The 12304-nt window shown below is 48.5% G+C and overlaps 1 protein-coding gene across 1 annotated transcript in view; it reads right to left on the minus strand.

The window, feature by feature from the left end:
- KLHL29 (kelch like family member 29) overlaps positions 1-12304 on the minus strand; it is a 362303-nt gene that overhangs the window by 30336 nt on the left and 319663 nt on the right. The window contains exons 8-10 of the mRNA XM_085320322.1: positions 10813-11072; positions 2927-3125; positions 1629-1811 (exon numbers count right to left, since the gene is read on the minus strand). Of these exons, the coding sequence (XP_085176448.1) occupies positions 1629-1811; positions 2927-3125; positions 10813-11072 (642 nt within the window). The remainder of the gene's footprint in view (positions 1-1628; positions 1812-2926; positions 3126-10812; positions 11073-12304) is intronic.

Here is a 12304-nt window from a genome sequence, read left to right on the forward strand (position 1 = left end):
TGCACTGCAGGTCTAACTCCTAATTTGCAGGGATGAAYTTCTTATTTCTTTTGATTTGCTAATGAAGGATGATTTGCTGATAAAGGGAAGAAACATCTGTATAGCTCCTGTAAAAGCATTTAAGCTGCTCAAGTAAAATATCTACAGTGATCATTTTTATACTTCTGACTAAAGCTTCCAGTGTAGCTATTTGGTTGGTGTCTTACACTCCTCATTTTGAGGCCCAAAGATGTGAAATGATTTATCTGAGACCACACTAGGAGTCAGTGGTTGAGCCAGGAAAAGAGACCAGATTCTCGGTTCTGTGTTTTAATGACCAAACCAGGCTTTCTCCTCGGTATTTTGTGATCCAAGCCTCTGATCTGCAGTGCGGAGCTCAGTAGTTTCAGTTCATTCCCATTTTTGTTCATTCCCCCTCCTCTTTCTCCTATGTTATGTACGTTTGAGCAAAGCAAAATATGTACTGGTACCCTGCTAGGTTTCCAGCGGACCCAGCAGTGCTTCCAGCTCTCACATTCTAGCACCCAGCACCAAAGCTTGCTCATCCAGAATCTGGGTAAAGAGCTGAAATCAGCTTTGGATTGTGGTTTCCTTGGCTTTTGATAGSAGGTAGAGCAGAGTCCAAAATGGCTCTACAGATTGGGAAGTGCCTCAGCTAAGAATAACTAAGAGTCAGCGTTTCACCAAAGCCTCCACAGAAGGCCTTTGCTCCAAGAGCAAAATGCTCATGGGCAAAAACGTCACAAAATCATTTCCAAGCTATCCTCAGGGCCCCTATGCTGTGCTAGTGGAATTTAACACCACAGGCAGCAATTCACCGTGGCAAATGGAGAGGGGGAACCAGGTGAGGTTCCAGAGCTGCAACCCCTTCCCAGCACTGCTGGGTGCCCTCACACCGCCTAGTACCTGGCCACGGCCGTGCCAGCCTGCACGTCCCCCGGCTACGTCCTCGGTCCAGACATGTCCGTATGCCCTGCGCCGACTCCTCCTCCATCCCCGAACCTGCCCTGGGCTGCGGTCAGAGCACCCTCACACTGCCTGGCGAGAATTTGCTTCCCCCCCTCCAGCCAAGAAGAGGTACCACAAGACTGCAAACACACAGACGCTTTCATCCCACGGGCACAAGCTGTAGGCAGCTACTTTGGGAGTTAAAGCCTTTTTTAAGGAGCATGGTCTCAGTTTCATTGCAACTAAGAAGATTATAGGGCTAGCGACTACTGTCAAAAGAGAGGATTCGACAACAAGCACAAAACGTGAACGCTCTTGTAAGCAAATACTGTAAGTGTAGGTCACATATTCAGCAGTTCAGCCTGCCTGTCTCAAATCCATAACCCACCATTTAGACTCAACTACAGCCAGTATTTTAAATTGTGTTCCTATGGCAGTGAAACCTCTTTGCATGCCTGATGGTTGTCAGACCTATTTTCCCCGCGTTGCGGTGGCAAAACATTGCTGCTGACTGCTTTGCGAGAGCGCTACAGCTGCGGAGAGATGGAGAAGAGTAAAACCAGGGAAAGCCCTCTGCTCTTTTTTTTTTTTTCAGTAGCAACCGGGTAAAATTGCCTGGCTTGTGGCACCAGCCTGGCGAGGTGGAAACCTTTCTCCATCGTGTGTTGTTTGCTGCGTACCTGAGAGATAGATGTTGTCTCCTGCGCTGACCACGCTGAAAAACTCCCGGTCGTAGAAGGGCAGGCTGGCCAGCGGGTACCACTTGTTGTTTTGAGGGTTTAAGCAGGTGACCGCCGTTAAGGCGCGCTGATTCATGCCGATCATCTGACGGCCGCCCACTAAGACGATCACCTCGGCCACTCCTAGGATTCAAAGAGGCAAAGTAACAGCCAAAAGAAGTGACGCTGCTCACCCAAAAAAGCACTCTGCTTGCAAAGCAGTTCTAACGAAAGGCACAAAAATCTGGTTTAGACTCTGTGATCCAGCCAGGAGGGGGTGGGAAAAAGGGAGCACGTGCATGGGGGTGAGTGGTGGATGARGAGCAACACTGTGAAGGTCCTGGGGACAACTCAGGAGGGAGGATGCCGTCTGGGTAAAACTGAGTTGAGGGGAAACAAAATAGAGAGCTCGTTCCATGYAAAAATATTTCTTGACTTCAACAGTCTTTTGGTGAGGCCCTGACACGCCAAATTCTTCTTTCATTGAAGAAAATGGGAATTTTGCTATGGATTGTGACAGCCATAAKGTGTCCGGGTAAAGTCTGGACTTTAACCTGAAGAAGGTATTTTCACGCTAACAACTAATGTCTGGAGGAGATTTGGGCTACGGTTACACATCTTCATCCTTATTTTTACTCTCCCCTCTGCCAAGAGATTGTTTTTCGGGGATTTTTGAGCTTTTCCCAGAGGAATGAGGTTTCCTGGATGCAGCTTAGCCATGCCCAAGGCATGGACCAGGCTCATACCGCGCTAGGTGTCCCTGCCCCGGCTGTTGCCTGGGATTTCCCTGGGTGTGAGCAGCTCCCCTAAAGCCCGCTGGGGCGGGAGCGCTGGAGATATTTCGGATTTAGCGCTTAGCCGAAACGCTAACCCTTCTGCAGCAAGGCAGAGAGGCCCGCTGCCATTTCTAGGCGGGAGGGAGGTGGGATGGCAAGCCGGAGCGTGAGGCCACCAGCTCGAGCGAATCTCCGTCACGGGGCCCAGAACCGGCCGCCCTCGCCCCGAGAGGGTCGCTTCTCCCCCGCCAAGCGGCTCGGGCAGCCGGCTCGCATCACGCCTACGGTTTCAGGCGCGGAAAATAAGCACTTTTCGTAACCGCCCCGTTAGCCGCCTTCAGAGAAACGACTTTTTTTAGGGCAGCTCGTTATTGCAAGTCCTCGGCACCTCGTCGCCCGGCGCGGAGGGGCCTCGGCGGCGCTCGGGAAGCGGCCAGGCCCCCTTCTCAACGCAGCTTCGGGAGCCGGCGGGTTCGGCCTCACCTGCAGAGAGCCGGGGCCGGGTGCGCGGCGTCTGCATCTCCTGGCGGGCGTGCGGCAGCATGTGGTAGCGCTTGGCTTCGTTCACGAGGTCCCGGCAGGCCTCCGACGACTTGATCAGCTCCTCGTTGTCCACCACGTTGAGCAGGTAGCTGGGATGGATGAAGGGAAGGCGCACCACCGCCAGCAGCTCCGCGGCGTACTGCCAGGGGYGAAGGGGACAGCGGTAACGCGCGGGAGCTCGGCCGCTGCAACCCCGGCCCCAGCCCGCCCCGGCCCCGGGGAAGTGCGAGGCTAGCTGTCACGCTCTTAAAAAAAAAAAAAAAAAAGGCCAAAAAAGCCCTTTCTGGCATTTGAACGTGAAACAAAAGCTGATAAATAGAGTGATTTTCAACAACCGCTGTGGCGGAGACTGCATAATACCAGCCAGTTTGCGAAAATCTTTTAATTAATAGAGTTTATTTGTTGGTGTAAGACACCGTGCATGTCTGGATTTTGGAGAAGCCRGACTCCAGAGGGTGCTATACAAATACTGACAGTAAAGTTTCATCTTCTAAACAAATACATTAAACCTCGGAGGGCAAAGGACAYCTGAGCAAATGAAGCTGTCTGTCACCGAGCGTGGCTTAAAGGAGAGCAAAACCCCCAGAGAGAGAYCTGCGATCGAAGCACCAAGAGCCCGCCCGCACATTATCCTTTCTATATATAATTTGCCTTTCTATATACAATTATACWTATGTATAAAGTAAAATTTCTATACAGAATTTTGCACAACACGACGCAGGATGCAGCAGGAAGCGGAGCCACCGGGAAGCCAAACGCGGGACGCGGTCGATACTCCCTTGTCAGCTGGCCGAGTGCAAACCCACGTTATAACTAACCGGGGCTCAGACGATACAACCGATCGTGCGCTGCGGCTGCCCCGACGCGGGCGTCCCCACGGAGGCGTCTGCAACCGGCTGCCGACCCAAGCGGGACCGGGATTATTTCTGCCAYCCGGCGGGAACTGTTGCACCCGTCTGCCGCGAGCGCGGTGCTCACGAGGTCGCTGCGGCTGCACGCCGCCAGGAAGGCTGAATGTGCTTCCCTCTTCAACATCATAGTAAAAGTAATCTTTCCTGCTCTCAAATCTCTTAACCACTGAAATCCTTGCAGGTATTCTCTGAAAGGGCTCTCAGTCGGCTCCTGCCCAGACTTGGGCTGCAACAGTTAGTTTTAAAAGGACATATGTTTACTGCTGGAGTCAGACTTCCTGCTCCTTAAACATCATACTGGAAAGCTCTCAAGATTTTTAACATTTTTGAAGCAATGCCTGGGGAGGTTAAAAAAAAAAAAAAAAGTTTCCCTTCTGCGTTACAATTCATCTCTCTCTAGTTCACAGCTCTTCCCTACAAAGGACCCTGTGTGCTACCGGCCTAAAGAAACATATTTGAGCTCGAAATGCAAACGCGGGAGTTAACGTGCAAGGTTTCACTCCAAGGAACCGCTTCAGCTCCTTGTGCCTAATCCCCCGAGGGTTCTTCAAGCATCTGGAAGGGGGGATGCGCTGGCTCCAGGCGAGAGCGGTGGAGGAGCTCGCGCCGGCCCCATACGAGTGGCTGCAGCCCGGCCCCGGCTCCGGCACCACCGCTGGGCTGCGCTGGCCACGAGCCTGGCCCCGTCTTCCCCAGCGCATCGCCCTGCCGGATGGGAAAAACATTGCAAACTGCCCTGTTTCCAGCCTTAACCCCAGTGGGAAACCGGCTGATTTGGGAAAATCGAAGCTGTTTCTCCTCCCGGTGATGGATCAGCTGCTTCTGAAACCTGCTTGATCAGTGCCCTGCTTTGCTCCTCTTGGAAATATGCCCTTTTAGGCTGTATTTCTGCAGCGCTGCTGTGCTATTTTGTAATTATGAGTACTTGCTGTGATGCACCCAACCCCCGGGTACCACAAAGACGTGCTKCGCTCCCAATCGCCTCATGCATGTTCCTGCGTCCAAGGTCACATCCGATCCCAACCGAAGCCCTCCAGTGCGCTCGGTATTTATTAATCAGCCACATTGATTTCTTGCCCGTAGACGAAACCAAACGGCTGGGTGCTGCTGACAGCATGGGATGAACGTGTGCACCAAAAYGGGGTTCCCAGGCGCGGGGCTCCCAGGGCGGCTCAGTGCGAGGCTGCTCCTCGTATAAATCTCATGCCAAGCACGAAGGACAGAGCAGCCCCGCCGCCTTCCCGAAATAAGGTTTTGACATGACATTTTTACGGCAGCACAGCTGACTAAACACCGTAATGCCATCAGCGCCGCGCCGGGGGAACTGCTGCCCCGTTCGCCGGACTGTTTGCAAAGCCGCACACGGGTAGCTATTCCCAGCAGTAACGTGATGAGGGCTTTTAAAATAGGCAGGAAGATAAATCATTAATACCTGGGGTTTATCTGATACTAAGGCTTAAAACCCGCTCATTCTTACCATGCACTCTTTATCTTGCTGGCTAGACACTATCGAGTAAATGCCCTAAATTCCCCCAAAGGATGCTACAACGGCCACTGGCATTTCATTCCTTCGCAGTCGCCCCCTCAAGCACCTGCGTACACGCAGATGCACCGCAAAAGCACCCTGCTGGCAATTAAATGGCTGCTGCTCGCGTGGCGCTAYGTAAAACAAAGTGAACTCACACTGGTACCTGCAGCCGTGCAACACCGTGACGCACAAATGCCTGCACAACCATGCCCCCCGCTACCGCCTGCCTAGGGCACAAAGCGAGCTTGTTCCTGGGGGGCGGTTTTGATCACTGGCATTTGAGAGGAGCGGCTTGCATACACGTGCCTTTGCAAGARCAGGGCTTCACTCAGGAAAATAATTCGAAAAATAAGGGAAGTGTTTCAGAAAAGCCGCAAAAACTAAAGGGATCATGAGGTCTTAGCAACAACTCAGATCTCCAGCCAAAGAAACCCYTGTAAGAGAAGTTAATCACTGAGTACAGAGGGGATATAAAGAACGATTCTGCTCCCTTTCGGCTCTTCCTAAGCCCGGATGGGCTCGAGCGTGTTGGACTGCCGCTAGGAAAGGCGGCAGGTAAATCCGAGCCCTTCGGGCAGGCTATCCATGCGCAAGCACAGGCGTTACTGCTCATCCCTTGCATTGCTCACTTTTAGAGAAAGTGGAGCTTGTTGCACTTGCATTACGGTATCATTTTGAATTTGTCTGCTCTGCCCACAAATGCTTTTAAAGCATTAAGATAATCTGGGTTTTTCAAAAATAAAAAATGYCTAAATGAACAATAACCAAGTGTTTGTGCCTAGTTCACTTAGGCTCCACGGGTGCCCCGTGTTGCTTCTCATACTTGTTCCAGCACTGCTTTCCTGAAGCTTAATGCCCTCATCTACATTAACTGATCAATGAATTTCCTGTTACGATGAACTTATGCAGTCAATATACGCTGGTATCAGGTATGAGCATTTGAACATATCATTACTTCCCTGTCGCCCCAGAGCAGGATGAGGATGCTGTTTAGTCCCTGTCAGAGTCTTCATTTTCTCAGAGCAAGTTGGTCATCTGCGTAACTCTGGAGACTCCTTAAAATTTGGCATGAGAAATGCTGCTGCCATTTTAGTACCTTCACAGCAGACCAGGGACTGTTACCAGCCTCCTTCTTTGCTGTAGTTTTTAGCCCAAAAAATCTCATTGTCATTTTCTTTAAGTGCTGAAATGTAGCTCGCTGGCATTTTTAACATTTTTTGACCTAAATCCATTTCTCCCTCTCTCTGTCATCTTTCCTTATCCTCACTGCCAGATACAGTACTTTGAGGTGGGCTTTGTGTTGCCTTGGATTTGCCTAGTCTCAAAGTCATCTTGGTGGTCACACCACCAAGACACTGTTCAGACAAGTTCACTTCCAAGGATTCAATTTCAAATGAGCTTGTTAATACCCTTACGGAGGAGCCATTTATTTTTCCTGTTGGATACTGTGATTTTAAACAGAGTTTTGGAAAGTGTCCTCAGTCCCATCTATGCAGAACACCATGGAAGTGGCTACCAGGCCGTCAAGCCCCTCTGCACTGTAGTCTGGCCTCTCTCCTGTGCTACACAGGGCAATGTGTCTGCACGTCTGTCCTCTCCTCACTCCTTTGTGCAACTGGGAGCCTTGTTTTCATGGGCTTCCCGGCATAAATGAACTTGTTGCTATGTTTTTATGTCAGAGAAAACAGATACAACTTTGGAGTTGGAGYAGAAGGTGGGAAAGTTTCCTGTGAGCAACATCTAGCAACTTCACACGTAGCAGCTTCCCATCATTACATCCCACACTGGTGCCAGGCTGGATTTCCACTCTGTGCAGCTCCATTAGTCATTAGAGGAGTAATATTGCTTGTTATCCAGCAGATCCTCCCAACGGTCCATGTGGCAGGTATTATTTCCTTACAATTTACAGCAGATGAAATTGAGGCAGAAAGGCAAAATAACCTGCCCAAGGCCTCAGAGAGAGTAGGGGATGAGTTCAGGCTAAGACTGCTTGGGGCCTGGTAGTAATCTCTGCTTGTGTTTGGACCTATCAGATCATGCTGGTTTTCACACAGGAAAGCCTCCATTATACAATATATTTTTTTTGCATGAGTTCACCAGAGTCGTAATAGGCTTATCAAGAGGATAACTGTTAGGATAAACCCTACAATCTTGTCCATCAGTCAGGAAGAGAAACAAATAGGGGAAAAAAAGATAGAAAACAGCTTTTCTAGAGGTGTCAGTCAGCTGCCGGCCTTCTATCTCATGATAAGTAATGAAGAGGATTTCCTATAACCAGTAMTCTATGTTTGCTGGTATGGGAAACTACCAAAGTATTCAAGAACCTCCCATTGCAGGCTGTTTTTTTGGGTCAGACTGATTTCATGTGACTTTGTTACCAGCAGAGCTAAAATCATTGTGGAAGTGCTGCCTTACGCAGCTGGCACGCTGCTTTAACACCCTAGATGCATACAGATATTTACCAAAACTCAGCTTAGACATATGTCCTATCCGAACTGCCTATTCGTTTTATGTAGATGGACTGGCAACCTTTAAAGCATTGCTATTCTCTCTTTGTAACAAGTCTCAGGTGCTACTTTTTGTAATGCGACTGAGCACTTTTATAAGCACTGCAAGACTTCATAGGAGCACAATTTGCAGAATTAAAAGTCAGCTAGGGTGTAGTCTTTCCACTTGCCTTGCAAGCGAATCCCAAGTCCTTTCATGCCATTGCCCTCCTGCCTGATGGTGAAAGATTAACAGAATTAGATACCCCAAAAGAACTTTTTGAAAGCCACAAAAAGAACAGGAGAGACCTAACTCTAATGTCTTTCCATGAGAAGGGGTGACTCCACTGTCACTGCACCCTGGCTTGCCCTGATTTCCGAAAGCGTGGCTGCTGTGGGGTCTAAACCGTGCAGGGTGCATGCAGCAGCAAGAAGTCACTGAGTACAAGGGGTGGCCTGAATGCCCCCACCAAGCCACAGATGTCCCCTGTGTATCATGGCTTCCCTAGGTGAGATTATTCTGCTTTAGCAGAACCAGTGGATTTTAGAGGGGGAGAGTGCCTGGAAGGGAACCAGTGACGGATAAGCAAGCTACGGCTCGGGTGACAGCCCTGCCTGGCTCCAGACCAGTGATGAGATTTACTCTCCCCAGGTGTAAGCTTGCAAGCAAACACTCTCCAAAGCCATGAAAGCTGGCAGAGCTTTGAAGGGCCACCAAGGCTGCCCACAGCTGCTCTGGAGGCAGAAGAGGCTGATTTAGAGAGATGGCAGCTTCTCTCACCCCCACCACAGGGATGTCTCTGCTGAGCAAGCCTCACCTAGCCTTTGCCAGGAAAAATGGATGTGAATGCAAGACGAAGGGCACAGATCTTTCACTCTGGGAGAACGACTAATGCTTAGCTTGGAAGAAGCTGCCATGGGGTCACTTTAATCATCTGAGCTCCTGAAGCAAAGCCCTCTAATGYGATGGCAGAGTTTGGCCCATCAGGCAAAGGGAGAGGGGAGATATGAAGAAATGGCCCTGGAAAGTCCAGATTTATCTGCCTTTGGGAGAGTGGTATGTTACCCAGTTGGGTTTGCAGCTGTTGTAATTCATGGCTGTAAGTCTCGAACCTCCTGGCAGATCCCCTCAACCGGGTGCAGAAGCAACAATCCTTCCTGCTTTGGTGTCCTTCACGTACTGGCTCCTCGTCCAAAATGTTGGAAGAGAAAGATTTGAGTGAATCCATCTCACCAAACTGTGAATAAAGTCAAAATATCCATGCACAGCTCTTGGAAGAGCATGCATTTGCTGTTGCCATGGCTGTCCAGCTCTGTAAAGCTCTGAACATCCTGAGTCGCCTTGGGGATTTCACGGGAATTTGGGCAGTATAGTGGGCCTTATTTCACCCCAGATGTAAGATTTTTCACTCATCATCTTCATCAGACATAAGATTATTTAGGCCTCTCCCTCTTCCTATCCACCCTCAGAACTATTTGTTCCCGGCTTCTGAAAATGCAGAAATTCTGTGATTCTGTGCAAGTCATTATTGTAAAGACAGTATTTTTCATGGTAAGTATGAGTTCCTACTTTTAGAAAATAAGTAGCTATTTAACTAAGAGCTTTGTAATAGGTCAAGCCGTGCACTGAAAAAAGAAAATGTGAAAGCTACCTGCTTTAGTGGTAGGATTGGACATGGAAATAGTTAGCTGCTTGGTATCTTTAATATTAATTTATTCAGGACTCACCTCCAAATAAATTAATATTAAAAATTAAAAGTCCTTGTAAAGTAATGCATGAAACCAAAGCACCACAGAGAAATTTGGAGAAGCAAATGAAACTGCCATCATAAACTAAGTAGCACTTCAGAAGCAGGACAGAAAGGAAGGCAACTTGGAGAAAAGGAAAGAAAACCAAGCAGTGGGAAATGGAGTGATGAGGAGATGATGGTGGCAGCAGCAGCAAGGAGGAGGGGAAGAAAAACTGCCACCTAAAAAATAAATTTGCAAATTCCCACAGCAGATGTTGGCCCTGTCAGGAATGATCAAAACTCTGGCCTCGCTCCAGCACTGTGGGGCAAGCAGGGAAAATAACCTTCACCTTCTAGGGGCTGAGGGGAAATAACCTTCACCTTCTGAGGGGACAATTGGCCGTCCGCTCCCCACCCCCCCCAAAAAAATGGGGGTTCACATCACCACAGTGCCCTACCTGTGTAAGCCGACTCCAGGAGCTGCCACAAAGGCAAGCAGCATGTTTTTAAACACCACCAGGGTAGTTTTCTGATCCCAAGGACAACGATTTGTCATCGCTGTCCTCAAAACAGTCGCTGCTCCTAGCAGTTATCTGGAGACAGTTCTCTGTACTCTGGCTCTGACCAAGTAATACACTTAGTTTCTTGAGCTGGGGGTGGATTGCCTAGCTCACGTGGTTGAGGAAAGCCTGACTCCATTAAACATATAATACCCAAGGGGTTATCTAGGCAGCCAATAAAGATACAGAATCTTTTTTTGTGCACTGAACTTACACTCTTTCAGTATGTGGCACCAAAAGAAATACTGATTTTCTGATAGATTTTTTTTCCCCTAGAGTTACTAGCACATCCCCTTCCTAAGGTAACGACTCGCACTGCCCTAATCCTCCCCAGATTATCTGTGACCAAGCCTGAAGCCAACAGCTCGAGGCTCTAGCTTTGTACGATGCACATCACAAACAAGATTTTGATTCTAAATGATCAGACATGGGGATCAGATTTTGAAATTACAAAAATTTTACACATAGCCTGCATTCTCTTTCTCCTCTTTATCTCAGCWGTCCATCCCATCTCCTACTCATGAAAAACTGCATGGTTTTAAACATGGTTCCTGTTTTAAAGAAGCCTTCATGGGAATGCAGCAGAGTGAAGCCGCTGAGATTATTTTTACCTGAGCTCTGATTGCAGCGTCCTTCTTAATCCACTTTATCACTGTTTCATACACCAGCTCCTCTGCTTTGGTGTTCAGGCTATCATTGGACATGTAGGAAATGAAGTCGTCTTTCGAGATATTAAGGATCTCTTCTTGGTTTGCCACCTCTGGGAAAATCTGCAGGGCATACGCTTTGGCCATGTTGTATAGTTCAGTGCACTGCATGGCTTCGGCCATGGCTAATATTCCTAAGCAGTTGCTAGCAGTCAGCTGTTTTTCTAAAAGAAGCAAATAAAAAGCAAGAGAGAATTATTAAAAGCGAGATGCCACATTTTTTATTGCGCTCATGAGAAAACCAAGCGCCACGGAYGAAAGTCTAACCCCAGTGAATTTCACGTCATTAATCAGATGTAGCGCCCTGGATTGCTTTAGGACTCGGGCTTAAAATAAAAAAAAAATCCACGTTTGTCTAACAGCTGAGMTGGAGATGGGGAAAGAAATACACTTTTCCGCCTTTCCTTTGGGTGTAAGGACTGGGGAGAGCCAGAAGAGCAGCCGGGGCTTCCCGAGGGAGGGAATCCAGCCAAGAGATGGCCGCTGCTTCCACCGCCCCCAACGTCGCTTCAAGAAACAGCAGGGATGTAAACACCAATGCAGACACTTAAGAATAAATGCAAACAGCACTAAGGACATTTTGGAGGATGCTGCAGTCGCTTTATGATAATTTTTGCTCTGTTCAGCGACTAAGCTACTTCAAATAATAACAATAAAAAAATCCTCCCCCCATTCCCATTTTTTTTTTCAAAGGAACTTCGTTGCCGCTGAATACGATGACATCCTTTATGCAAAACACAGATTATACTAACGGCTTCTGCTAAATGTTGTGTAGTGGGTTTCAAAGCAAATCGTGCACAGAGCAGACAGCACTATCTCCTCCGCGGCGAACAGACGCAGCAGCGCAGCGTGTCGCGCTGCGCTCAAAGTGTGTGCTGCACCACACGTTTGACGGAGCTTTCTCCTTTTCAGCTGCTCCAGAGAAAARCCCACCAATTTCAGACATTCCTAAGAGGAACTCTGAGATTCTTCTCCGCTTTTGTTAACTGAGCTGCAGCTCATAGGCAGAATGTATTTTTTAAATTATAGGAGCAAGGTAAAAAAAAAAATATGGAGAGAGAACGAGACTGCAATGGATCGCAGAAGCAGCGGTACYGGCGGCAGGCTTCTGTGCCGTCAGAGGAAAAATCCATCCGTCGGGGCAGCGCTGTATCAGAGCACAGAAACGTGAGAGTCCAAAATCCCTTCAAACCCAGCTCCCACCAGACTGCCTCTGCTGAAAATGCTCAGCGATTTTTCCCTGCACCCTGCTTCTGCTTTCATCAGATTCAAAACACCACTGTACACTACCTGTATGTGTCTTTTTTATTAAAATGGGATTATGATCTCCTTTTTTTTTATTACTTGGCAGTAGATTAGGGGTTTTGTGGTTTTGCCTTTTTTTTTTTTTTTATTA

The sequence above is a fragment of the Rhea americana genome, unplaced genomic scaffold (assembly GCF_003343005.1).
Source record: "Rhea americana isolate MKP2758 unplaced genomic scaffold, rheAme1 scaffold_63, whole genome shotgun sequence".
Taxonomy (NCBI): domain Eukaryota; kingdom Metazoa; phylum Chordata; class Aves; order Rheiformes; family Rheidae; genus Rhea; species Rhea americana.